The following is a 26,050-nucleotide window of genomic DNA, read 5'->3' as shown; positions in this document are numbered from 1 at the left end:
GGGAAACTATACAAAAACTACCAAAAATGGGCCAAAAAACACAAAAAACTGTTGTTTTAGGTCGAAAATCGATGATTTAAGGGGGAAAATCAAGGAAAAATGGGGGAAAATGGGTCGAAAAATCAATAATTTAGAAGGCGAACAGGTCGATACGAGCCTCGAAGAGTGCACGAGAACAACCGAGTGCAGATGTGTAACCGCCGGCGATCAGATCCTGGAAATTGGGGATTTTGAAGGGGGAAAATTGAATTTTTGATGAAAAAATGAAGATTTTAAGAGAAAAATGTGCATTTTTAAGGTAAAAATAAAGATTTTTTTTGTCAAAAATGCGATTTTTATGGAAAAATTGGGGGTTTTTTAAGTTGAAAATCAAGATTTTTGGGATAAAAATTTAATTTTTCGGATGGAAATTACGATTTTTGATGGAAAAATATAGATTTTCAGATGGAAAAATATAGATTTTTTTTTCAAAAAAGGGCATTTTTGAGCTGAAAATGAAGTTGTTGGGGTTAAAAATGGGCATTTTCATGAAAAAAAGTGGGTTTTTGAGCTAAAAAGTTTGGTTTTTAAAGAGAAAATGGGCATTTTCAATCTGAAAATGAAGTTTCTGGACTTAAAAATGGGATTTTTAATTGGAAAATTGGGTATTTCGAGGTGAAAATTGGGGGTTTTTTAAGTTGAAAATCAAGATTTTTGGCATAAAAATTTGGTTTTGATGCCGAAAAATTTAATTTTTCGGATGCAAATTACGATTTTTGATGGAAAAATTGAGATTTTTAGCGAAAAAATGGGCATTTTCAAGCTGAAAATGCAATTTTTAACGGGAAAAATAGAGATTTTAGCGAAAAAATGAGCAATTTTAACCTGAAAATGAAGATTTTGGGGTTAAAAATGGGCTTTTCATTGGTAGAATGAACATTTTTAGCGAAAAATGGAAATTTTTGAGTCAAAAATGAAGATTTTTAGTCAGAAAATGGGTATTTTAATGACAAAATTGCGATTTTCAGGGGGAAAATAGGAATTTTTGAACTGAAACTGCGATTTTTAAAGAAAAAACTGGACTTTTATAGCAAAAATTGCCTTTTTTTCTTAATTTTCGGTTGAAAATTACGATTTTTATTGAGAAAATGAGCATTTTTGAGCTAAAAAATATTGATTTTTGGGTTAAAAAAAGGGTATTCAGCAGGAAAATGCGTCTTTTGGAGGAGAAAAATTAACATTTTGAGGCAAAAATACAGATTCGAGCTGAAAATATAAAATTTTCAGTGAAAGAAAAGCTTTTTTAGCCGAAAAATTCCATTTTTCAGCACTGATATTAATTAATTTCCGAATAAAAGTTGGATTTTTAAGCTAGAAACGATGTTTTTAGGCTGGAAAATGTGAATTTTCAGTCAGAAATGCCGATTTTTTTTGAATTTTTCGGTTGGAAATTACGATTTTTGATGGAAAAATAGAGATTTTTAGCAAAAAAAGTCATTTTTGAGCTGAAAATAAAGATTTTTAGTGAGAAAATCGACATTTCTCAGCTGGAAATGAAGATTTTCGAGTGAAAAAAACAAGGTTTTCGAGCTGAAAATGTGATTTTCAAGCTGTAATTTTCAAATTTTCAAATAAAAATAAGATTTTTAATCTAGAAACGAGGATTTTGGACTGGAAAATGTGAATTTTCAGTCAAAAAAAGCAATTTTTTCTAACAAATAAGGGACTTATTGCGTTTTAATACCGAAAAAGGTAGAAGTTTAAGTTGGAAATACGATTTTCCAATGAAAAATTGGGATTTCGAGCTGAAAAATAGAATTTTCCTTGAGAAAAGCTAGCTTTTTCATCCCCAAAATCGATTTTCAGGACTGAAAATGCCATTTTCGGATCAGAATAATGATTTTAATGCTGAAAACGCCAATTTTCTGCAAACTTACCGGTGTGGCATTGCGAATGTGAGCGAGATAACCCATCGATTCGATTTGAGATGCATTCGGCATTGGTGGTCCGTTGATGACGAGTTCCAGGGGCTGAAAATGAGAAATTTCAAAGAAATTTCAGTTTTTCGGTTAGATTTCGATTATTTTTGAGCTGGAAAACCTTAAATTTTACAAATTTTCCTAGTTTTAGACGAGTTTTAAGGTCCAAATGTCTGAAAATGCTCACTTCCAGACACTGTAATTCTCCGTTTTGTACGAACATCTCGGTATAGAGACGGTTTAGATAAAGACTACGTAAAACAGTGGAATTGTGACATTTTTAGTGAAATTTCACGTTGAAATTCAATTTTTCGATGGATTTTTCCGAAAAAATATGCTCGGAATTCCATAAAAACCGGTATAAACTAGCCTAGTTTAAATCACTTAAAACCTAGTTTAAAACTAGGTTTTAACTGATTTCAGTCTAAAATCGTCGTAAAACTCTGAAGTTTTCAGCTGAAAATGAGGATTTTCCCGAGAAAAACTAGCTTTTGAGCTTCAAAATATAAATTTCTGGAAAGGAAATGCAGATTTTGAGGGTTTTTTTCAATCCAATAATCGATTTTGAGCACTGAAATTGGTATTTTCGGATCAGAACTATGATTTTGATGGCGAAAATGAGATGTTCAGAATGCTACAATGTTTCGGTTACAAAAAGCTCCGAAAATCACGGATATTCAGCTGAAAACAATGAAAAAAATGCAGATTTTCAGGCGAAAATGATGAAAAAAGGCAGATTTTTAGCTGAAAATGATTAAAAATTGCAGATTTTCAGCTGAAAAATATGAAAAATTCCAGATTTTCGGGTGAAAACAATGAAAAATTACAGATTTTCAGCCGAAAATGATAAAAAATTGCAGATTTTCAGCTAAAAATGATGAAAAATTACAGATTTTTAGCTGAAAATAGTGAAAAATTGCAGATTTTCAGGTGAAAATGATAAAAAATTGCAGAGTTTCAGGTGAAAATGAAGACAAATTTCAGATTTTCAGCTGAAAATGATGAGAAATTCCAGATTTTCAGATAAAAACAATGAAAAATTCCAGATTTTCAGATAAAAACAATGAAAAATTCAAGATTTTTAGATGAAAACGATGAAAAATTGCAGATTTGCAACAGAAAATGACTAAAAATTGCAGATTTTCAGGTGAAAACAATAAAAATTTTCAGCTTTTCCCATCTGAAAATCGCGTTTTCTGGCACAAACCTGATGCAAATAAGCCCTTCCAGCGATCCGAATGACCGTATTGAATGACATATTCTCGGCGGCTCGTTTCCTCGTCTGCAACATCTCTTTATTCCGTCTTTTCCGCTTCTCTTGCTCTTCTTTCTCTTCCAATTCCTTCTCAATCTGTTTCTTCCGCTCTCTATCCAGAATCACTTCCGCGGCGACGTTCGAATCACGCAATTCGTCCATTATCTTTCGGGTGTCCGTAACGGCGGTCGCGTTCTCTTTGTCGCGCTGAAAATTGGAGTTTTCAGTCGAAATTCGGAATCTGGGGTGCCTTCGGCGCGTTTTGAACATAAGAAGTGATAAAAAAGCAAACATTTCCGTTCAAAATAGTGATTTTCAGTCAAAATTTTAAATCTGGGGTGCCTTCAGCGCGTTTTCAAGCAAGAAAATTATGGAAATTTCTTATTGTTCAACCGAAAATATGGAGTTTCAACAGAAATTTCAAAACTCTTTGGCGCGTTTGTTGGTGAGTTTTTGGTGAATCTGGGGTGTCTTCGACGCGTTTTGAAGGCAGAAAATGATGGAAAAGAAAAAGTTTCAGTTCAAAAATAGGAGTTTAGGCAGAAATTTCCAAACTGGCGCGTCTTCGGCGCGTTTGTTGGTGAGTTTTTGGTGGATCTGGGATGTCTTTGGCGCGTTTTCAAGCCTTAAAATGATGGAAATTCCTAATTTTTTAACCGAAAATATTGAGTTTTTGTTGAAATTACAAAACTGGGGTGTATTCGGCGCGTTTCGTTTTTGCAGAAAATTATAGACAAGCAAAATTTTCAGTTCGAAAATTGAAGTTTTCATTCGAAATTCGGAATCTGGGGTGTGTTTGGCGCGTTTTCAGATGAAAAATGCCAAAACTCTCAATTTTGAAGTTTCCCAGCTAAACGGGGGCGCCTCACACGCGTTTTCTCCAACATTCTATCTGAAATCCTCGTCTCCTTACCGCATCAGTCTCCATATGTTCCGTCATTCTCGCCTTCATTTGTCTCTCGTCACGCAACTGATCTTCAATCCATTTCTGGTCATCGTCAAGTCTGAAACTATGGGAATATTATTCGTTCCAAACGAATTTCTTATGAAGAAATGACTTTTCGAGCTTAAAATGATCAGTTTTAAGTCAAAAACGAGGATTTTTGGTCTGGAAAGCCGTAAAATCACATTCTGAAGCCTAAAAGAAATTTCGGTCGAAAAATTGCATTTTTTCCCTCATTTTCCATCTAAAATCATCCGAACCTCCTCTTATTTCTATCAATCTTCTCCTTATTCTTCTCCTCAAACGCCTGAATTTCAGCATTTGTCTCATTGACATTTGTCTCAAAACGAGATTATAAACGAGTGTTTCAAATCTCTCCTGATAGTCTCCAAACTCTTTCAACGTCTCGAAATCGTCCTGCTTCAAATTATAGACTTTTCGCAGTTTTCGACGGAGAAATGTCTCTTTGTCAATGAGCGGATCGTCGTAAATCTGCTCGCGGAATCCATTTTACGAAGGACGCGAGCGCATACGTGACAGTTGCCAGAGTTTAGGGCGAAGATGTTGTCCACACAGTTTCTGGAATGAAAATGGATGGAAATTTTTAAAAATTTCGAATTTTTCGACTCAAAACAGCTGGAAATCGTCAATTTACAGTCAAAAATACTGAAAAAATGTGAAAATTTCAAATTTTTTGCTAGAAAATTAGCATTTTTCGACTCAAAACAGCTGGAAATCGGCAATTTATAGTCAAAATTACTGAAAAAATGAGAAGTTTTCGAGATTTTAGCTTCAAAATTGAGCATTTTTCGAGTAAAATTTTAATAAAAATCGGCTATTTACAGTCAAAATTACTGGAAAAAAGTGAAAAATTCGAATTTTTGTTCAAAAATGAGAATTTTCGGGTCAAAACAACTGAAAATTACAGTCGAAAATCAGCAATTTGTAGTCAAATTGTTGACTTCAAAATTACTGAAATTCTGATCAAAATCATCAGTCTTTGACGGAAAATCAGATTTTTTTTACTGAAAAAGCTGAAAATCATGAGTTTTTGAGATGTTTAGGGTCGAAAAACGCGATTTTTGAGTCAGAACGACTGAAAAGTGTCATTTTTCGACGGAAAATTCGAGATTTAAGCTCAAAAATGAGCATTTTTCAAGTAAAATTTGTTTGAAAATCGGCTATTTCCAGTCAAAATTACTGAAAAAATGTAAAAATTTCGAATTTTTCGGATCAAAATTACTGAAAAAATGAAAAATTTTCGAGATTTTAGCTTTAAAATTGGTATTTTTCGAGTCAAAACAACTGAAAATTGGCAATTTACAGTCAGAAATACTGAACAATTGTTAAAATTTTGAAATTTTTTGCTCAAAAATGTGAATTTTTCGAGTCAAACCGACTGAAAATCGGCTATTTCCAGTCAAAATTAGCGAAAATCTGGTCAAAATCATCAGTTTTTCGAGGGAAAATATCAATTTTCAGGCTGAAAAACACTTTTTCAAGCAAAAAGTACTGAAAATCGCCATTTTTTCACGGAAAACAGAGATTATCAAGCAAAAATGACCAAAAATCATCAATTTTTCGACTCTTTTCAGGGTAAAATCGATACAAATTGGAATTTTTGCTGAAAAATCAGTTTTTCCGGATGAAAATTACCCAAAAATAATGAATTTTGAGAAAACAAGAAGCTCAAATTTTCAAATTTTTCGCTCGGAAATGAGAATTTTCGTGTCAAAACGACTGAAAATCGTCAACTAATCGAGCCAAAGTACCAGAAATCATCATTTTCTGACGGAAAAATGGATTTTCTGGCTGAAATTGGCTGCAAATCAGGAGTTTTTGAGATTTTTAGGGTCGGAAAAACGCGATTTTCGAATCAAAACGACTGAAAATCGTCAGTTTTTTGTGCAAAAATGACCAAAAATCATCCATTTTCCTATTTTTGTTGAAAATTCAGTTTTTCCGGATGAAAATTTTAAAAAAGTCAAAAAATGGCAAAAAATCCCTGAAAATGTGATATAACTCACTTGCACAATGGATGACCACACTCGTTGATCATCATCACCAGTTGTTTGTTGGTGTACTCGTTCGATTTGCACTTTTTACACTCTCTTATTTTGCTCATTTTGATTGATTTTTGGGGTTTTTTGAGGGGTTTTGTAGATGTTTAGTAGCCTGAAAACAGAGAAAAATGAAGATTTTTGCTTAAAAACGCGCCAAAGACACCCCAGATTTGAAATTCCTGCTGAAACTCCATATTTTCTGTTCAAAAATGAGGAATTTTCATCATTTTCAGGCTTGAAAACGCGCGGAAGGCACCCCAGCCATGAATATTCAGCAGAAACTCCATATTTTCAGTACAAAAATTAAAAATTTCGATAATTTCCTGGCCGAAAACGCGCCAAATACACCCCAGATTCCAAACTTTGACTAAAAACCACAGTTTTCGAATAGAATTTTTCACTATTTTAATGATTTTCTGCTTTAAAAACGCGTCAAAGACACCCCAGATTTACTGAAACTTTTCAAAGATTTTATGAACGTTTTGAACCGAAAACCGTCAGGAAAACTGTTAAAAACACGAATTTTTCGTTTCAAAAAGACAGAAAACCTGGAAAATGAAATTTCCCGCTGAAATCTCGTATGAAAAACGATTTTAACGGGTTTCCCACTCAAAAATGTCACTTTTCGCGGTATTTTCTCTCATTTTTAGGTCAAAATCTAGGGTTTAGGGTCTAAAAAATGAAAGTTCCCGCCAAAAATGAGACTTTTGACAAGTTTAAAGCCATGCTTAGGATCTAAATCAAAAATTTGAAATTTCCCGCCAGAATTTCGTCGAGTAGATCAAATTGTGATTTTTTGAACGATTAAAGGCCTAAAAATGCTAATTTCCGATTTTTTTCGAGATTTTTTCGGAATTTTTCGGATTTTTCATCACTTTTCTATCAAATTACACTCAAAAATACCACTTTTCGCGGTATTTTCTCTCATTTTTTGGCCAAAAACCTGAGAATTTGAAATAATCCGCCCAAATCTCGAATGGTGGGTCAAAACCTATGATTTTGGGTCTAAAAATGAAATTTCCCGCCAGAATCTCGTCTGGTAGGCCAAATTGCAATTTTTGGCCTAAAAATGCTAATTTCTGGCTTTTTTCAGCCAGAAATCTCATTTTTTATCAATTTCTATCAAATTGCACTCAAAAATACCCCTTTTCGCTCTCATTTTTTGGCCAAAAACCTGGAAATTTGAAGACACCCGCCTAGATCTCGAATGGTAGATCAAATTACATAATTTTTGATTTACAATCGTGCTTTTTGGCTAATTAAAAGCCTAATTATGCTAATTTCCGGATTATTCAAGCCAGAAATCTCAATTTTTATCAATTTTCATCGATTTCAATTCAAAAATACCACTTTTCGGGGTATTTTCTCTCTTTTTTTGGCCAAAAACCTGAAAAATCGAAAAAACGCGCGTAAATCTCGAATGGTGGATCAAAACCTAGGATTTCGGGTCTAAAAATGAATTTTCCCACCAGAATTTCGTCTGGTAGATCAAATTGTGATTTTTGGCCCATCAAACGCCTAAAAATGTCAATTTCCAGCTTTTTTGAGCCAGAAACCTCAGATTTTCGAGATTTTTTCGGAATTTTTCGCATTTTTCATCATAGTTGTCAAGGCCCGGGCCGGCCCGGCAAGGCCCGAAGGCCCGGGCCGGGCCGGGCCGGGCCGGTAGAAAATTTTCAAGGCCCGGCCCGGCCCGAAGGCCCGGCTTCAAAAACGACCCTTTTTTTTCCAATTTTTTTTTCCAATTTTTTTCAATTCTTCATCGGAAATGTCACCATTTTTGACTAATTTTCAGAATTTCTTCTATTTCTGACTGATAGTCGAAAATGTGACTTTTTCGCAAAAAAATTCAAAAAAATTCAAAAAATTTGAAAAAATTTGAAAATTTGACTTTCGCGCCAATTTGCCCGGGCCTTCGGGCCGGGCCCTGATTTCGCCGACAAGGCCCGGCCCGGCCCGGCCCGGGCCGGGCCTTGACAACTATGTTTTTCATCAATTTCCATCAATTTCCACTAATTTCCGTACCGAGTTTCTGCTCGACAACGGTCTTGTTATGCGGATAGAGACGAGTGAAGACGACTTGTCTCTTCAACGATTCCAAGCTCTGAACTCCCTCCTCGTAGAGTTTTTTCTGCTGAACGACGTCGCTCACTGAGCGATTCGCAACGAAATGATCACGGATACGGCGTTGATAGAAGGCGCGGTAGTTGTATTGTGGGATCTGAAATTATAGAGGATTTTGAAGGATTTTGAAGGATTTTGAGAAGGAAAATGTGATTTTGGAGCTGGAAAATGGGTTTCAGTCAAAAAGTGAGCTGAAAAACTGGTTTTTGACCTTTTCAGCGGGTTTTTTGTTGAAAAAACGACCAAAAATCGGTCATTTCCCAAGAAAAACCAATTTTTGGTCCGAAAAACCAAAGTTTGATGAAATTTTGGTCAAAAAACTGATTTTTCAACCTAATTTTACGATTTTTACGGTTTTTAAGATGGAAAATGTGATTTTTGGACAGTTTTTGAGCGGGAAAATGGGTTTTTTGCTGGTTTTTTAAGATTTTTGGGTGGAAAAATGCAACTTTTGAGGAAAAAGTTTCATTTTTCGCAAGAAAAACTGGATTTTTCAGCATTTCAATCAGTTATTAGTGCACCTATGCTCCCAATTTGATAAAAATTGTAATTTTTGTAGAAAAAATTCGAAAAAATTGGCCATAAACCAATTTTTGGTCCGAAAACCGAACAATGATGAAATTTTTGTCAAAAATCCCATTTTTCAACCGTTTTTCACGTTTTTATGATAAATTTATTAATAAAAACAAGGAAAAACTAACAAAAACTAGTCATTTTCCAGAAAAAATCGGAAAAAAAATCTGAAAAACCGTTTTTATCAAAAAATGACGAAATTTTCTCAATTTTTCAATTTTTCCAGGTTTCCTGCAATGAAAATCACGAACTTCCCATTTATTTTCACCTTTTCCGACCATTTTAGCCCCAAACCACTAACCTTATCAGCCTCTTTCTGGAGTTGTTTGTAGAGGTTCACCCAGGCGCTTTTAGTGATTGCAGAGCTCATTCAGTGTGTAACCCTATCAAAATCAATATTTTAAGATTCGAAATCGCGAAAAAATCTCGAAAAACGATCGAAAACGGGCGAAATAATTCGAAAAAAGTGAAAAAATAAGTTGAGAAATTTGTTGTCGTCAAATCTGATGCATTGTCTGCATGTACACCACGGTGTACATGCAGACGATTGCATACCGTATCCCTTTCGAAAAATCGAAAAAGTTATTTTATTTTCACCTATTATTGGGAGTTTTTACTCGATTTTTATGATTTTTCGTCGATTTTTTATTGATTTTTATCTAAAAAATCAAATAAATCTCGGTTTTTAACTCTAAAACCTCAAAAAACCTTTAAAATTTCAAGTTTTTAGCGATTTCAGGTAAAAATGGCAGAGGACATTGGAATGGAGCCATGTTTCGAGATGGAAGATCCGAAACCACGTAAAGAGGCGTTGAAAAAGATGAAAAAGCCGGAAAGATCGGCGCCGGTGAAGGAAATCGAGGAAAAAATGGAAAAATCGATGGAAATCGTGGGGGAAGGAGAGGAAAAACCAATGTCAAAGACACAAAAACGCAAATTGAAAATTGCGGCGGCGATTGAGAGGAAGGAGAAGGTTTGTTAGCTGGAAATACCGCGAAAAATCGATTTTTTGAGCCAAAAATCATAATTTTTGGTCAAAATCTTCAATTTTCAGCTTTTTTCCACCAAAAACCTCCAAATTTTCACAATTTTCAGGCTGAAAAAGGCGAAAAAGACGAAAAAGATGATAACGAGGCTCCAGAAGCGAAAAAAGCGAAATTCGAGCCAAAACATAAGGACAAGAAGCACAGTTTCGAGGCGATCGAGAAGAAATTCAGTGCTTTATTGGGAAAATTGTCGGAAACAACGACGAATTTTAAGGAAGTTAGTAAATTAGGCAGAAATTGGCTGATTTTGGGTTAAAAAACGTCAAAATTGACCGATTTTAACCGTTTTCGAGCCAAAAACCGTCAAAAATGACCGATTTTAACCGTTTTTGTCCAAAAAACCGTCAAAATTGACCATTTTTCATCGTTTTTGAGCCAAAAACCATAAAAATTGACCGATTTTCACCGTTTTTGTCCCAAAAACCGTCAAAATTGACCGATTTTTACTGTTTTTTGACTTAAAAACTGTCAAAATTGACCGATGTTTACTGTTTTTGTCCCAAAAACCGTCAAAATTGACAGATTTTCATAATTTTTTCATAAAAAAATCCAATTTTCAGGGCGAAGTTATCATCAAAAAAGACGTTGAGGATGGGAAAATCACCGCTGAAGAGGCCAACACACTCTATCGAGTGTATAACAGGAATTTGCGGCTTAAGGTGAGAAAAATTCAATTTTAGGGTGGAAAATTGATGAAAATGAGGATTTTCAGGTTGGAAATCAAGTTTACGTGCTGAAAACACGATTTTTGCCACAAAATCATTATTTTTTCATCAAAACCTCACGATTTTCATCAAATTCCGACTAAAATTGTCATTTTTAACTGAAAAAACCTGTTTTTCAGTCCAAAATTGTCTTTATAATCTCAATTTTTGTCAATTTTTATGCTGAAAACACGATTTTTGGCTTAAAATCATCATTTTTCCATCAAAAAACCCACGATCTTTTATCAAATTTCGATCAAAATTGTCATTTTTAGGTCATTTTTGCATTAAAAACCTGTTTTTTAGCCCAAAATCGTCCTCATAACCTCAATTTAGTGTCAATTTTTATGCTGAAAATCCTAGAAAAGCTCGAAAATTCACGATTTTTGCTCAAAAATATCATTTTTTCATCAAAAACCCACGATTTTCATCAAAATTTGGTTGAAATTGTCATTTTTGGGTCGTTTTTGACTGAAAATTTTTTTTTCAGCCCCAAAATTGATGAAAATGCTGATTTTTTGGTATGGAACTCAATTTTTATGCTGAAAACCCGATTTTTGGCTTAAAATCTTTATTTTTTCCTTAAAAAACTCAAGATTTTCATCAAATTCCGATGAAAATTGTCATTTTTGGGTCGTTTTTGACTAAAAAAAACCTATTTTCAGCCCAAAAAACCAAAATTTCCCAATTTTCAGCGTCTCCGCAACAAATTAAACGCGACACTCGGCGAAAGCGCCCCGCTGGAAGCCGTAAAACAGAAAATCAACGATTGGAGAGCCGCCGGAAAAGTGACGGAGGCGGATGCGTGTCTTCTGGTGAAACGATGGAAAACGAGAGAGACGAGACGTGTTGGAAGACAGGAACAGAAGATTACGTACGTTTTGATGGAGAAAATTGAGGGAAAATGAGAAAATAGAAGACAAATGGCTAAAAATGAGGGAAAATGAGGAAAAATCGGTGAAAAATGGCTTAAAATGATGGAAAATGAGGAAAAATCGGTGAAAAATGGCTTAAAATGAGGGAAAATGAGGAAAAATCGGTGAAAAATGGCTTAAAATGATGGAAAATGAGGAAAAATCGGTGAAAAATGGCTTAAAATGAGGGAAAATGAGAAACATCGGTGAAAAATGGCTAAAAATGAGGGAAAAATGAGAAAAATCGGTGAAAAATGGCTAAAAATGAGGGAAAAATGAGAAAAATCGATGAAATTTGAGCTAAAATGGCTAAAAATGAGATATCTGGAGCTGAAAATGGCTGAAAATGACTGGAAACGGACATCCGGACATCCGGACAAACAGAAGTGCTGAAAATGATAAAAGTGGGGCATCTGGACACACTTACAGACAGATAGACATTTTGACATCCGGATACCTGGATAGGTGACGGGAAGGACAGAAAATCTGGAAAATTTGGGGAAATGCAGAGTATTTGAGCTGAAAATGGTTGAAAATTGGACATCCGGGAACACAGATGTACAGACAGACGGACATCTGGCTATTTAGACAGACAGACATCGAAAATCGCCAAGAAATTGGTGAAATTTGAGCTAAAATGACTGGAAATTACTGGAAACGGAAATCTGGACATCCGGACATACATATTTATAAACAGAGAGAAATACGGGCATCCGGACGAACAGATGTGCAAAAAAGGATAAAATTGGGACATCTGGACATACTTACAGACAGATAGACATTTTGACATCCGGATGGGCGGTGGGACATCCGGATATCTGGATAGATGGAGGGAAGGACTGTAAATCTGAAAAATTCGGGGAAAAGCAGAATATTTTGAGCTGAAAATGGTTGAAAATTGGACATCCGGAAACACCGATGTACAGACAGACATTAGAACGGACATCCGGACGAACAGAAATGCTTACATACAAGAATACGAACATCTAGACATCTGGAATATGTGGAAAAATGATCGAAATCCGGATTTCTGGACATCCGGACGCAATCCGACGTGATTTTCAGAAATACTTACAATTTGGACATCCGGATTAACAGGCAAACATACGGAAAGATTTTCATGAATTCAAATTTTTAGACATCCAGAATCTTAACTTCTGAAACCCCAAAGACATGATTACATTCTTTACATTAATTCAAACTTGTGGCAAATGCGCTGTAATGATAATCCAGTGAAATATTTTCACTGGCTTATCAATAGAGCGCATTTAGTCATGCGTAGGCGGAAGCTATGCCCGAATTTTCATTTTCTAGCTCGAAATCTATATTTTAACCGTAATTTTAAATTTTCGCTTTCAATTTCGGAACTTTCGATAAATGTATGATCCGAGTATCCGGATGCCCTGAATGTCGATTCTATAAATTTTAAACCCGGTTTTTTCCATACTTGCAACGGGCCGGGCCGGGCCGGACCGGGCCGGGCCGATTTGAGAATTTTCACCGGCCCGGCCCGGGTCACAGTACAAAAATTTGAAAATTTGAATTTTTTTGAAAATTTTTTGATTTTTTCGCAAAAAAGTCGAATTTTCGACTATGTTTTTACATATCGATAAAACTCAAGTTTACATAGGATTTTTGACTATTTTTGACGAAAATTTCAAAAAATTTCGAAAAATTTTGTGAAAAAGTTGTGCTCATTTTTTGACTCCGGGCTGACGGGCCGAGCCGGGCCGGGCCGATATTTTGCAAGTCTGGTTTTTTCATATTTTCTAATTTTTCCAGAGGCGCCGCGTGTTTCCACTGTCGTGAACCTGGCCACCGACTGGCTGATTGTCCGAAACGAAACAGTTCCCAATCGGACGGTGTCTGTTTTAAGTGTGGATCAATGGAACACTCAATTCATGAGTGTAAGAAGAAGGGTGTTAAAGGTATGGGTTTTAGCTTGAAAAAAGTTTATTTTGGCTGAAAATCGGGGGTTTTTGAGCAAAAATCGGTTATTTCGAGTTGAAAATCAAGGGTTTCCAGGTAAATTTGGTTGAAAACGCATATTTCGGCTCAAAGAAGCACTAAAAACTCTATTTTCAGTCAAAAAATGACGGATTTTCAGTAAAAACTGATGATTTTCATTCAAAAATGACGGATTTTCAGTCGAAAAACGACGAATTTCAGACCAAAATCTTCATTTTCCGTTCAAATTTGACAACTTTTCAGTCAAAAAATGACGATTTCCAGTCAAAAATTTTCATTTTCAGTCGAAAAAATGTCGATTTTCCGCAAGAAAATGACGATTTTCAGCCAAAAAATGACGATTTTCAGACCAAAATCTTCACTTTCAGTCAATAAATGACGGATTCTCAGTAAAAACTGATGATTTTCATTCAAAAATATTGATTTTCAGCCAAAAACTGACGATTTTCAGTCAATAAATGACGATTTCCAGTCAAAAATTTTCATTTTCCGCTCTAAAATCCCCATATTTTTCCAGGATTCCCCTACGCGACATGTTTTGTCTGTAAACAAGTTGGTCACATCTCTCGTGACTGTCATCAGAATGCAAACGGCGTCTATCCGGACGGTGGAGCGTGTAATGTATGTGGAGCTGTCGGTCATTTGAAACGAGATTGTCCCGAGTTGGCGGCACAGAAAGCGGGTGGAGCGTTCAATCAAAAGAAACGTAAGGGACTTCAGAGAGAGTTTTCAGACAAAATTGCGGAAAAAACGACCTAAAACTGGCTGAAAATGATAAATTTGGCATGTGGCCTTGTTCCAGACCGTTTTCAGCCAGTTTTAATGCAATTTTTAGTGAAAAACTCATGAAACATGAGCAGAAATCTAACTAGTAAGAAAAATTATCCAAATTTTCTTTAAAAGTTTGGAAACTAGCTGAAAATGACTGAAAATGGCTGAAAATTCAAGTGATTTTGTTAAAATTCCGCTTAGTTTCTTGGATTTTGAGTGAAAATCATTATTTTGTTGCATTTTCCCTCAAAAAAATACGCTCTAAAACGAGTTTTGGTGAGGTTTTGGCTGAAAATTTAAGATTTTTGTGTTAAATCAAAAAATTTGAAAATTTGGCTGAAAACAATCGGAAAACGGTCATTTTTTCAGTGATTTTATGCGATTTCAGACTACTTTCAGCCAGTTTGTCTCAAAAACTGTCTGAAAATTTCAAATTTGGCATCTAGCCTTGTTCCAGATCGATTTCAACCAGTTTTTGCGGTATTCTGATGCAATTTTTGCAATTTTTAGTGAATTTTTGACTAAAAAAACGCGATTTTCGCAGTCATAAAATGGTTTTCAAGCATTTTCAGCTTGTTTCAATTATTTTTTCAATTAAAAGTCTGAAATTTTCGCCTAGCTTTTGTCTGTCTATGTGTCTGGAAATCCGGTTTCGTGTTGGAAATCGAAATTTTTCGTGGTGTTCAGGTCTGAAAATCTGTCATTTTCAGCCAATTGGACTAGATCTCAATCATTTTTCAGTCTAATTTTCTGAATTTTACCCTCAAAACTCATTGATTTTGTTGAAAAACGACTAGATTCCAGCCTAAAGCCCATAATTTTCAGTGAATTTGAAGCAATTTGAGCCATTTTTTCAATAATTTTGGTGTTTTTAAACCATTTTTCCACTCAAAATCGATAGAATTGCATTGCGAAAACGACAAAAATTTTACCGATTTCAGTCATTTTTCGGCTATATTTCTACTCAAAATCGATAGAATTGCATAGGAAAATGACCAGAATTGCCAAAAAAAAAACATAATTTGATACATTTTAAGTCAATTTTGAGGCTATTTTTTTTTGGCTATTTTTCCAGTGATTTTGGGGTGTTTTGAGCGATTTTTAGTTGGTTTTCAGCCGATTTTCAGTCATTTGCAGCCATTTTCAGCCCCAGTTCCCCCCAAAAACCGTTCAAATTTCCAGACTTCACCGCCCGTGCCACATCCGACTGGAAGACACAATCCGCCGACGCCGACTACGATCCAACGGAGACTTCTGGAGACATCAAATCAGATGACGTCGCATCGAAAAAGAAGTTTATGCCTAAAAAAGTGGCGAAACATATCAAGTTTTGAACGGATTTTTGTTAATTTTTATTGTTTTTTCACTGTTTTTTTTTCTCATATTTGTTATCGCCTACTATTGTTTCGTCGTTATTCAAAAAAATTTATTCAAAAATTATGATTTTTTAGCTCCGCCCCCTTCTAATAGCCTTCTGATATCCCTCGTTGACTCTCCGCACGCAATAATCGATGGGCGATACGCAATTTCGGGAACTTTGAAAATTTTCCACCGGAATCTTCTCTTTCCGCGTGAATATCGATTTCCAGCGATTCCTTGACGATTCGATTTTCAGAAAACCGTAACCAATATCGAATTTATAGCCGAAAAGGCAAAAAATGCCGAGAAAAATGCATAGAAATGAGAATGGAACCATCAGGAATTGAGTGGCGATGGGTAGTTCGGCGATGAATCGACCCATTAGTTTGCCGGTGGACTCGCCGAACTGAAAATATGGAATTTAGAGAAAAAATGGAGTTTTTTGGTGAAAAATTGAGTGAAAACGGACTAAATTGAGATTTTGAGCCGTGTACTCCTCGTGGACAAGTGGAATTTTGGGATTTTGAATTTTTGATGGATTTTTTAGCTTTTCTCCATGATAGATGAGAGTTAATCAAATTTCAGCAAAAAATTGAGTTTTTTGGTGAAAAAATGAGTGAAAACGGGCTAAATTGAGATTTTCACACGTGTACTTCTCGTGGACAAGAGGATTTTCGGATTTTTGAAAATTTGAATTTTTGACCGATTTTGGCGGGATTTTCTAGAATTTCTCTGATAATAACTAGAGTTGATAGATTTTCAGCAAAAAATGGAGTTTTTAAGTGAAAAAAATGAACGAAAACTGGCTGAATTGAAGTTTTGAGCCGTGTACTCCTCGTGGACAAGAGGGATTTTGAAAATTCAAAATTTTTATAAGTTTTTATCGATTTTTTTGGTTTTTCTTGTTAAATACCGACAATTTTAAAGATTGTTCGATATTTTCCAGTTTTCTCGTTTGAAATCGCGAAAAAGAACGGTCAAAAATTCGAATTTCTGTTTTTTGTTTACTAAAAAAAGCTTGAAAACTCCGCAAAAATCGGCCAAATATTCAAAATCTCAAAACCATCTTGTCCACGAGGAGTACACGGCTCAAAATCTCAATTTAGCTTGTTTTCACTCATTTTTTCACCTAAAAATTCCATTTTTTCGCAAATCGTCTATTTACTCTTATCACCAATGAAGAAAAGCTTGAAAATCCCGCAAAAATCCATCAAAAATTCAAAAATTCAAAATTCCTCTTGCCCACGAGGAGTACACGGAGAATTTTCAGGTTTTTGCATTTTTTCTCAATTTTGTTCACTTTAAGAGCTAAATCATCATGTTTTACAAAAAACTTTGGAAAAAATCATTTTAAATTTCAAAATTTTAAAATCCCTCTTGTCCACGAGGAGTACACGAGTCAAAATCTCAATTTAGCTCGTTTTCACTCATTTTTTCACCAAAAAACTCCATTTTTTGCTGGAAACGGATATTCTCTCATTTTTATTAGAAAAACGTTTGAAAATCCCGCAAAAATCCATCAAAAATTCAAAAATTCAAAATTACTCTTCTCCACGAGGAGTACACGGCTCAAAATCTTATTTTAGCTCGTTTTCGCTCATTTTTTCACATAAAAACTCCTTTTTTTTTTAAATCGGTTATCTGGCGCACCTTTGGCGCGTTCTCTCTAAAAAAAATTCAAAAAAACACCCACCACCGACGCGGCTAATACAATAATCCTCCCCAAAAGACTAAAGGGTACTGTAATTGGGTTAACATGCCATTTCCAATGAGAACTTTCCGATTTTCCGAATGCCCAACGGATCAATTGATTGGTGAGGGTGTCTGGAAAAAATTTGTGGAGTCTGGCGCGCCTTGGACGCGTTTTGAGGAACATACCATCCCGCCACTTGTGCTCCTCTAACATTAGAATCGCTTCGAATAGGATTATTCTGGAAAATTTTTGAAAATTTATGGGGAATTTAATTGACCAATTAAAAAACTCACACAGTGCCCAAAAACGCGCCAAAAAGTGCCCAATTCTCAATTTTCAGATATTTATATATAGCTTCTCTGGTTAATATGAAGAAACCGAGAAGGAGAAGAATCCAGGTGACAAAGAAGATTATATCGAAGAGTAGCATGTCTGAAAATGGGCGGAGCAACATTTTTTCGAAAAAAATTTGAACAATTTGAAAAAATCCGAAAAAAAACAATGAAAAATCGGTAAAATTCAGTGATAAACTTACAAAAAAGGTAGTATTTAATTTAGAAACTAATTAGGCAATTAAATATGTGCACAATTTCGAAATACAGCTTTCACAATTCAAAACCACTGCTTTCCCTCCAAATTTCAATAAAAAACATATGTGTGTAGATTTACGGTAAACAACGCGTGCTAGGTGGGATGGCGGAGTGTCGTAGTATAGTAAATAGATGGGGGGGGAGGAAGAGGGGAGGGTGTACACAGACAGATAGTAAGAAGGGTACTCACCGTAGTTGTACGGAATGACATTTTTCTTTTTCCGGAATCCGGAACCTCCAAGTCTAGTGAAGATTCAGTTCCAGAAATCACCAGAGTTGCATGAAACTCCGACTTTTGACTTCCGACTTCCGTTTTCGGATTTTTACTTCCGACTTCCTTAACTGCGGAATTTACGATAAGTACAATTCGCAGAAATACATTGAAAATGGTCTGAAAGGACAGAAACCAGGCTTTTCTACAGCTAAACACTAATTTTCCACTGATTTCCGCAAGTTTTATGAACTTTTTCTAGGAGTTTTTGAATCTTTGCGAAAAAATCTAATTCCGACTTCCGACTTCCGGACGTTTTTTCACTTCCGACTTCCTACTTCCGACTACCGGATCAGAAATTTTCATTTCCATGAAACTCTGGTACTCATCCTCTGAATTTGTGCTTCCCCCTGCTGGATGTATATATATTTTTCAGTTTTGAACATTTGAATTCCCTCCGATTTGACACGGAAACGATCCGACGTGACCTATATCATTTCTCCGTGGAGATAATATATGATGAAGATAATATCGCATGTCCTCTGTCCAAATAGACTCTACAAGAGGGGTTGAATTGAGATAAGTCAGTTTGCCCAACCGATATTTTCTCGTAGAGAGTATTTTTTAAAGTTTTCTAACGGTGATTTCTTACTAATAATAACTATTATCTTAATTCCAGTTTTTCAGGTCGATCCATGTCAAATGTACTACTTATGTCATGTGCCGCCCTTCTGGCGTTTAATTTTTGTGCAGGTAAGGTTCAATATACCGTGGGCCGGGAAAAAGAGCCAAAAAACGCGAAAATGGCCAAAAAACCGTTCTAGCCCGGCCCGCGGCGCATTACCGATTAGCCATCCGGCCCGTAGTAGGTCACGGGCATAGAACTCGTTGAGATCTACATTTTAGTATATTTTTCAGCTCATAATATTGAGTTTAAAGCGAGTTACGCGCTGGCCCGGTTTGCAAGTATGATATGCTATGCACTGAAGTTCGAAAGTTCACCGTGACGCAAAAAATGTACCATGCTTGTCAATTGAGCGCGTCTGCATACGTTGTCCTGGACTCTACGTGATTCGTTTATAACATTTTTGCAGGCGCGACTCCAATTAGTGACTCCGTCGAGCTCTCGAATCTAGCAAAGACCTGTCTGTTGGATTCTGAATGCGAGGAAATGACGGGCGGTATTCTCACAAAGTTTTATGCAATGTGGATGTGTCGGTACTTGGTGAGAGAAGTTCATAGTGTGATTGGCTTACAAGAGTTACGATCTGTGCTTGGATTCATTCCGATTGTTCCATGGAAAAGACCGAGTGAGGATAAGAACAACACGACTTTGGTGGCATATTATGAGCAGAAGGAACCGGTTGACACCTATGTTCATGGCCCCAGAAACGACTTGTTATTCGAGAAAAATGTGGCTCCAGCTATCAAGGTTATGGATAAACGTTTACCGATGGTTCGGACTATTTATCGGAGATATCTTGAAGATCGTCTCAGTCATCGGAAAATCAACGAAGACGTTGACTTTATGATTGCACAATACGAAGTTATCCACGGATTGGTGAACGATGCAACGGAAAAGATAAAGTTCCGTGGGAAGTGCTCAGACGATTCTTAAATGTTTTTTTTTCAATGAATCGGTTATTTGCATTTTATTTTGATCACCACATAAATTGGTCTCAAAAACACATACTTGTCCACCGGGCCGAAATGGGCCGGCGCATAACTCGCTTCAAACTCAATATTATAATCTGAAAAATATACCAAAATGTAGATCTCAGCGAGTTCTATGTCTGTGACCTACTACGGGCCGGATGGCTATTCGTTAATGTGCCACGGGCGGGGAAAAAGTGCCGAAAAACGCGAAAATTGTCAAAAAGCCATTCTAGCCCGGCCCGCGGCACAATAACGAATAGTTATCCGGCCCGTAGTGGGTCCCGAGCACAGTTCTCGTCGAGATCTACATTTTGGTATATTTTTCAGTGCATAATATTGAGTTTGAAGCCAGTTACGCGCCGGCCCGTTTCTGCCCGGTTTGCAAGTATGATCTTTATTTACAAAAGTTTTCAAGTCTTATCAGAATTAGAATCTCTGTTCGTAAATATATGCTCAAAGACGGTTCGAAACCAAAGTTTGTCAGCCTCTTGACATACAGATGCGTCTGAAGAATCACACTTTCTCTATCTCTCTCTCCCGTTCTTATTTTCCATTCCGTCAACAAACATTTGCGAACTTTTTTTTGAAGAGACTCTAGAGAAAAAGCGGAAACCGCCCTTCTCTCTCTCTCTGATCGCCAATTTTCATTCAGTCGATGAGAAATGTAACACGGAGCATCAAGACGTCCTTCTGGTTGGACCGTCGAAACTCTAGCTAGTATATGATTTTTATTGAATTCTAACTCTACTTTCTTTATTTTCGGGTTATGAGGTAAGTCTTTTTTCTTCCTATATGTAAACGCGCTCTATGGAAATTTTGTTCTTCTGACTCAATAGGTGGAAGAGTTTTTCCGGAAACAGATTGCACCAGCGTTCAAGATGCACAAGATGCCTCCGTCCTCATCCCAATGCACCAAACCACAGATGCCCACCAGTCAAGCAGCGCTGCTACTGCAACAGCAGCGGCAGACACCACAGAAGTGTCTGCAGACAACGACCACAATAATCAATCAGTCAGTTTCAGTTAACTTCAGTTGATTGTTTTAGTTGGTCCCCCCCCCCGGGAGTGTGATGAATCACCATTCGTCGGCTCCCACAGTTTTCAATGTATCAATCAAAACATATTTTCTATCTGTTTGAGATTTAATTAAATTCTTCCCCCCCCCCCCCCCCCCCCCCTTCCCACATCGCCCCCGCCATCTTCCACAATATAAAAAGGAGGTTCATTTTTCATTTTATTATATTTTTACCCTATATTTATTATTTTTTATTCTTTCAATAAAAAGGTTTAAAGGAGGACTGAGCTCAAAAGGAGCCTAGGTGGAAGAGTTTTCCCAAGCGAATTTTTGCCCCCGTGTAGTCCTCTCGGACAAAATTATTTCTTTTTATCTCTCGATTTCTCATTTTCTTGCTTTTTTAAACAAATTTTCTTGTTTTTTCTTATTTTTTTACGATATAAATTGAATAAAACACGAAATTTTGTTGAAAAAAATCAAGAAAACAAAAAATCGAGAAATAAAAAGAAATAATTTTGTCCGAGAGGACTACACGGGGGCAAAAATTCGCATGGGAAAACTCTTCCATCTAGGCTCCTTTTGAGCCGGGAAAACGTGAATTTAGGATGTTTAGAGCGATTTTTAGCATATGCTCCAATGATGAAAGTTGTTCAGAATTTTTTGAAGTATCAGAATCTGAAATAAAAAAATATGACTTCAGTCCTCCTTTAATTACCCAAGTTTGAGGTAAACCTCTCTTGGGCTATAGTTTTTGGTGGTTTTTTCTACCTTACTAACTAATTTTTGGCTAAAAGAGTCGAATAGACTTGTTTCATTTGCTCAAAACAACATCTGAACTGTCGTTAGAGACCTTTCAGCCTCCCCATTCCCTGTATTATACTAATTTGGCACATTTTACTCCAAAAATGGAGTTTTCGTGTCAGTCCCATTGCGAAAAAACCACCGCGCTAAACCCATATGATTCTGAATTCAGAGAGGAACCGGATTCAGAATCTATTTCAAAAAAGGTGATTCCCACCTTCGATTTTCCCGGGAAAATCGAAAAGAGCGACGGCGAAAGCCAAAAATCAGATTTCTTGTCCGAAAAAGTATCGGATTCGAATTCTGAACTCATATTGGTGATTCCCACCTCTGTTTCTAGTCATAGAATCAGAAAGAGTGACCAAAAACTGCATTCAAATGTCGAAAAAGAGAGAAATTTCGAGTTTGAAGCCTTCTGTGTTGAAAATGGCAGTGAAAAATCGATTTTCCAAGCTGAAATCCAAATCATTTCTGTAAAAAATCATTTTTCTGCTGTTCTCATCCCATTGGCACTTCCTTTTGTTCATAAACAAAGGTATTTTAGCGAAAAATCGCTAAAAATCGCTGCTAGAAATGCAGCAAAATCTGTCTCGCTGACCGCTGTGTCTGCGTCTCTTCACTCTCTCCACACAAACGACAAGGACACTCTCCTCCACTTCAACGACTCCGACGCCTCCAGGACCTCAATATGTACGTATCGAATGGTGGAATCGGATGGAATGGAAGGAATTGGATACGGCGATGACTCAGGTATATTTTATTTTGTTGGAAAAAGAGTAGAAAAGTGGAAAATTCTCGAGAAGGCGGAAGCTCTCGCGAAAAATTCATTTTTCTCAGAAATTCCTTCAAAAAATGATTTTCGTGATGTTATACGCGAAAATTGTCCAGAAAATCGATTGTTTATTGTCTTCTTCTCAAGAAAAACGATGATAAATCTGGTTTCATTCGAAAAAATCACTCGATTGTTGCCGGAGGAATTGTTGAGAAATTTGCTTGCACTTTCTGCGAATTCTCTCGTTTCCCAACCGAATTTCTGGCGCCCAGCAGAGAAATTCGCTGGAAAATTGTTGATTCTAGCTAAAAGAAAGCTAGAATTAATGAAAAAATCGCTGCTCAACCTCAAAAATGAGGGGAAAAGTCGAGAAATTACAGCAGAAATGCGTGATTTATTGACTTTCGGGGCAGACGACGAAATTTCGAATAAAAAGGTGTTTTTTATCGTCGAAAAAGAGAATTTCTTCGATTTTAACAATATTTTTATTTCAGAATCGTCGAAAAATCGTTCGGAGGTCGCGATGGATGCGAAGACGAACGAAACAGGACAGGAGCGGTGGTTAGAGAGGAGGCCACGTCGTCCGCCGAAGGATTTGAAGGGAATCGCCAAAAAAGAAGTGGTGAGTGATCTGAAAATCTGCAAAAAGCCTAGCCTGGTGTATGGAGCAGAGTCTGTAGACGTCTCTTCGTCTGCCGACCTCTCTATCTGCTCGGCGAGCCAATTGCGCCATTTTTATCAAATTTTTTACGTTGAAAATGTAAAAATCGATAGAATTATGAAGTTTATGGTGGAATTTTGGAGAGAATCCGCTGTAATGCGAGTGTTTACTAGTTTTAATAACTGGTTTATGCTTGTGGATAAAGAAAAAATACTTGCACTTCCTGTATTTTCGTCTTTTTCCCTTCAGATTATCGATCGAATTGATAAAAATGGTGTAAACCAAAAATTGTTAATTTTCACTGAAAACCAGTGTGTTTTGAGTGAAAATAATCGTTCTGAACCAGAAATACCACGTGAATTTCTGGAAAATGCTGCAAAAACGTGGTTTTTGTGGGAAAACAGAGCAAAAAAGCTGGAAAATATCGATTTTGTGTTTGAAAACGCAAATTTCGTTTCAGGCTCGTGGAAATTGGCGCCGGCTGAGAGGGAAGCGGTGTCGATGCGAGATGTCGCCAACGAATCGATCGATAGAGTGACGATTCGACGCGAAGAGCTGGAGGAAGGATTCGCCGGTGGAAAAAAGGTGCGCGACTCTGAATTCTGCTCTGACATTAGTCAGGTGCACAGAGAAGTGGCAGAAGAAGGTTTAAATCTTTCTTCTGTCCTCTCAGTCTGCTTGGCGACGTCAACAGAATCTTTTTATGCTTTTGAGAAAATAGAAAAAGATAAAAAGAAAAAATTGGTATTTTCGGTGGAACTTTTCGAAAGTTTCGCTGAAGAACAAGTGTCGAATAGTAGCGAACTTGTGGGGAGAGGAAAAATGCCTGTGTTTTCGGTATTTGTGTCCCTCCCATGCCAAATTATCGATCGAAAATGCCACAAAAAAGAAAATGGGGCAAAAATTGCTAAAAATGAACCAAATATGGGGAATTTAAAGAGAAAAATGCAATTTTCGATGAAGCGACCGCCTGCTATTGTAATTAGAGGCGGCGCTAAGATTGCGAAATCGGAGATTGAAAAAGCCGATAGAATAGTCTTGGTAGAGACACGTGGGGAGAACGTCGTTGTGTGTCAAGTGAGCATACCGGCCACCCGTTATCGCTGCTATTACAAAAACTGTTTCGGTACGTCCGCCGGGGGCGCGGGCGCCGCAGACTTGCAGCATCTAACCAGGCATCTTTCGAGTGTCCATCAGAAAAAAGTCGAGTGGACTTATAAATGCTCCATCTGCGGTGAAGAAGCAGCCGGAAAAAGTACAAAGGCTACTAGATGGGTGTCGTCGCACATGTTAGAAAAACATGGGGCGCAGCATAGACCGCGAATAAGGTCAGCTCCTACGACTAACCAGAAAGTCTCCGATGTTTTGAAAAAGGCGGCTCCGTCGCTCCAGCGGCCGGAGAGAGCAGTAAGAAAAGGTTATACTGCGCCGCCGGTCGAAGAAACGACACCAGAGAAAATTCTCAGAGTGGAGGCAATGGAAAAGATGCCCCAAACAAGAGCTGTTACGAAATCTCTGAGTGTGTTGAAAGAGTCTGTCAAAAAGAGTGTGAAAAAGACAGAAGAGAAACAAATGGGGAAAAAAGTGTTCTCTATTTTCTCAAAGAACGGCGAAACAAGCAGCCCCGCCAGTAGGAGGCTGTCTGTAGCGCCGGTTCGTACTAATAGTCTCGGATCAGTGGTTGATCTGAGCAATTTGCAAGGGCCGGAAAGAGTAAAGGCCGCGAAGCTGAACGCGCAGATCTCTGCGAGAATGGAAACAAAGCGCAGAAGAAGCTCTTTGTCTGTTCTGAAACCACAAAAAGTGAGTGGAAAATCGGGAAAAGAGGAAACTAATAGAATTTCCGAGATAATACCCGAAGACTCGATCGTTTCAAGAGAAAACGATTGGAATGAGTCGGGTGTGTTGAACCTAACGTTTGAAAGTGATGGTAGCAATGGCTACGTTGGTAAAAAGTTCAACACTTGGTGCCTCGACCATGAAGATTCAAGAGAAGCATGGTTGAGTGACGAGGTCATTATGTGGTACCTCGAGAGAATTTGTTCTAAAAGTGAAAAGTACAAAATTCTCGACCCATTAACATGGGAAATCTGGAAAATAGAAGGAATTCAAATGGTCGAGAGCAAGCTCTGGTCATCGAAAACCTATCTTTTCCCTGTTTGTGAAGAAAGTCACTGGATACTTTTGATTATCGACTCACAAAGTGTCTGGTACGCAAACAGTTTAGCATATGAACCAGCCGGAAACGTCGCGAAGTTTCTGAAGGAATTGAAAAGGGAGCGTAAGTACTTTGAAATTCCTACACCGTATCAGAAGGATAAGGTGAATTGTGGTGTTCACGTGTGCTTGATCGCAAGATCAATTGAATCAGGTGTGTACTGGTACGATATAAAAGATGTACAGTCATTCCGAAGTGATATGAAAAGAATGCTCAGAAGAAGGGGATATGAACTCTTTTCTGCGCCATATCATCAGATTATTCCACAAAAAATGAGTAATGATGTGGACGATTGTGAAATAATCGATGACGTCTTTTATGACGATTCCGAAAAAGAAAGGGATGAGTCAGAAGACGTTAAAAAGAATATAACTGGAATATCGATTGAAAATATCACTCCACTAGAAAAGACTGAGAAAGTGGAAGAATGTAAAAGAATCGATAGTATTCTTTACGGCGAGTCTGAAAAAGGTGAAAATGAGACGGTAGACGTGAAGGAGACTCGGTCAGATTTATCGATTGAAAAGGGTGAAATAATCGATAAACTACCTGCCGATGTCATCGAAAATGTTGTAAAGGAGTCAGAGGGTCTTCTTGAAGTGTTCCGGTCCGAAATTTCGACTGAAAACACAACAATTCCAGCCCAAAATAGGGAGAATGAGAATGATTTCGGTATAATCAGTAATATTCTCTCAAAATTGGTGGAAACAGTGGTGTATAATGTAGAGGGAATCAGAGAAATCCCAAAGCTGATG

The 26,050-nt window shown here is 37.0% G+C and overlaps 4 protein-coding genes across 4 annotated transcripts; 2 read left to right on the top strand and 2 right to left on the bottom strand.

The window, feature by feature from the left end:
* Positions 1-130: 130 nt before the first annotated feature.
* Positions 131-6,281, bottom strand: GCK72_004067 (uncharacterized protein; the record flags this gene model as incomplete). Its single annotated transcript, XM_053724440.1, has 5 exons — positions 131-214; positions 1,917-2,009; positions 3,166-3,420; positions 4,127-4,217; positions 6,184-6,281. The coding sequence occupies 5 exons, from the start codon at positions 6,279-6,281 to the stop codon at positions 131-133; spliced, it is 621 nt and encodes a 206-aa protein (XP_053588634.1).
* Positions 6,282-8,221: 1,940 nt separating this feature from the next.
* Positions 8,222-9,286, bottom strand: GCK72_004066 (uncharacterized protein; the record flags this gene model as incomplete). Its single annotated transcript, XM_053724439.1, has 2 exons — positions 8,222-8,440; positions 9,218-9,286. 2 exons carry the CDS (start codon positions 9,284-9,286, stop codon positions 8,222-8,224), a joined length of 288 nt encoding a protein of 95 aa, XP_053588633.1.
* A 375-nt stretch (positions 9,287-9,661) lies between these two features.
* Positions 9,662-15,653, top strand: GCK72_004065 (uncharacterized protein; the record flags this gene model as incomplete). Its single annotated transcript, XM_053724438.1, has 7 exons — positions 9,662-9,889; positions 10,012-10,179; positions 10,523-10,621; positions 11,362-11,540; positions 13,363-13,508; positions 14,066-14,254; positions 15,502-15,653. 7 exons carry the CDS (start codon positions 9,662-9,664, stop codon positions 15,651-15,653), a joined length of 1,161 nt encoding a protein of 386 aa, XP_053588632.1.
* Positions 15,654-18,867: 3,214 nt separating this feature from the next.
* Positions 18,868-19,790, top strand: GCK72_004064 (uncharacterized protein; the record flags this gene model as incomplete). Its single annotated transcript, XM_053724437.1, has 2 exons — positions 18,868-18,925; positions 19,267-19,790. The coding sequence occupies 2 exons, from the start codon at positions 18,868-18,870 to the stop codon at positions 19,788-19,790; spliced, it is 582 nt and encodes a 193-aa protein (XP_053588631.1).
* Positions 19,791-26,050: the final 6,260 nt, after the last annotated feature.

The sequence above is a fragment of the Caenorhabditis remanei genome, chromosome II, assembly GCF_010183535.1.
Source record: "Caenorhabditis remanei strain PX506 chromosome II, whole genome shotgun sequence".
NCBI lineage: Eukaryota > Metazoa > Nematoda > Chromadorea > Rhabditida > Rhabditidae > Caenorhabditis > Caenorhabditis remanei.
The sequence above is the reverse complement of the archived record's forward strand: the minus strand, read 5'-3'. Positions and strand labels throughout refer to the sequence as shown.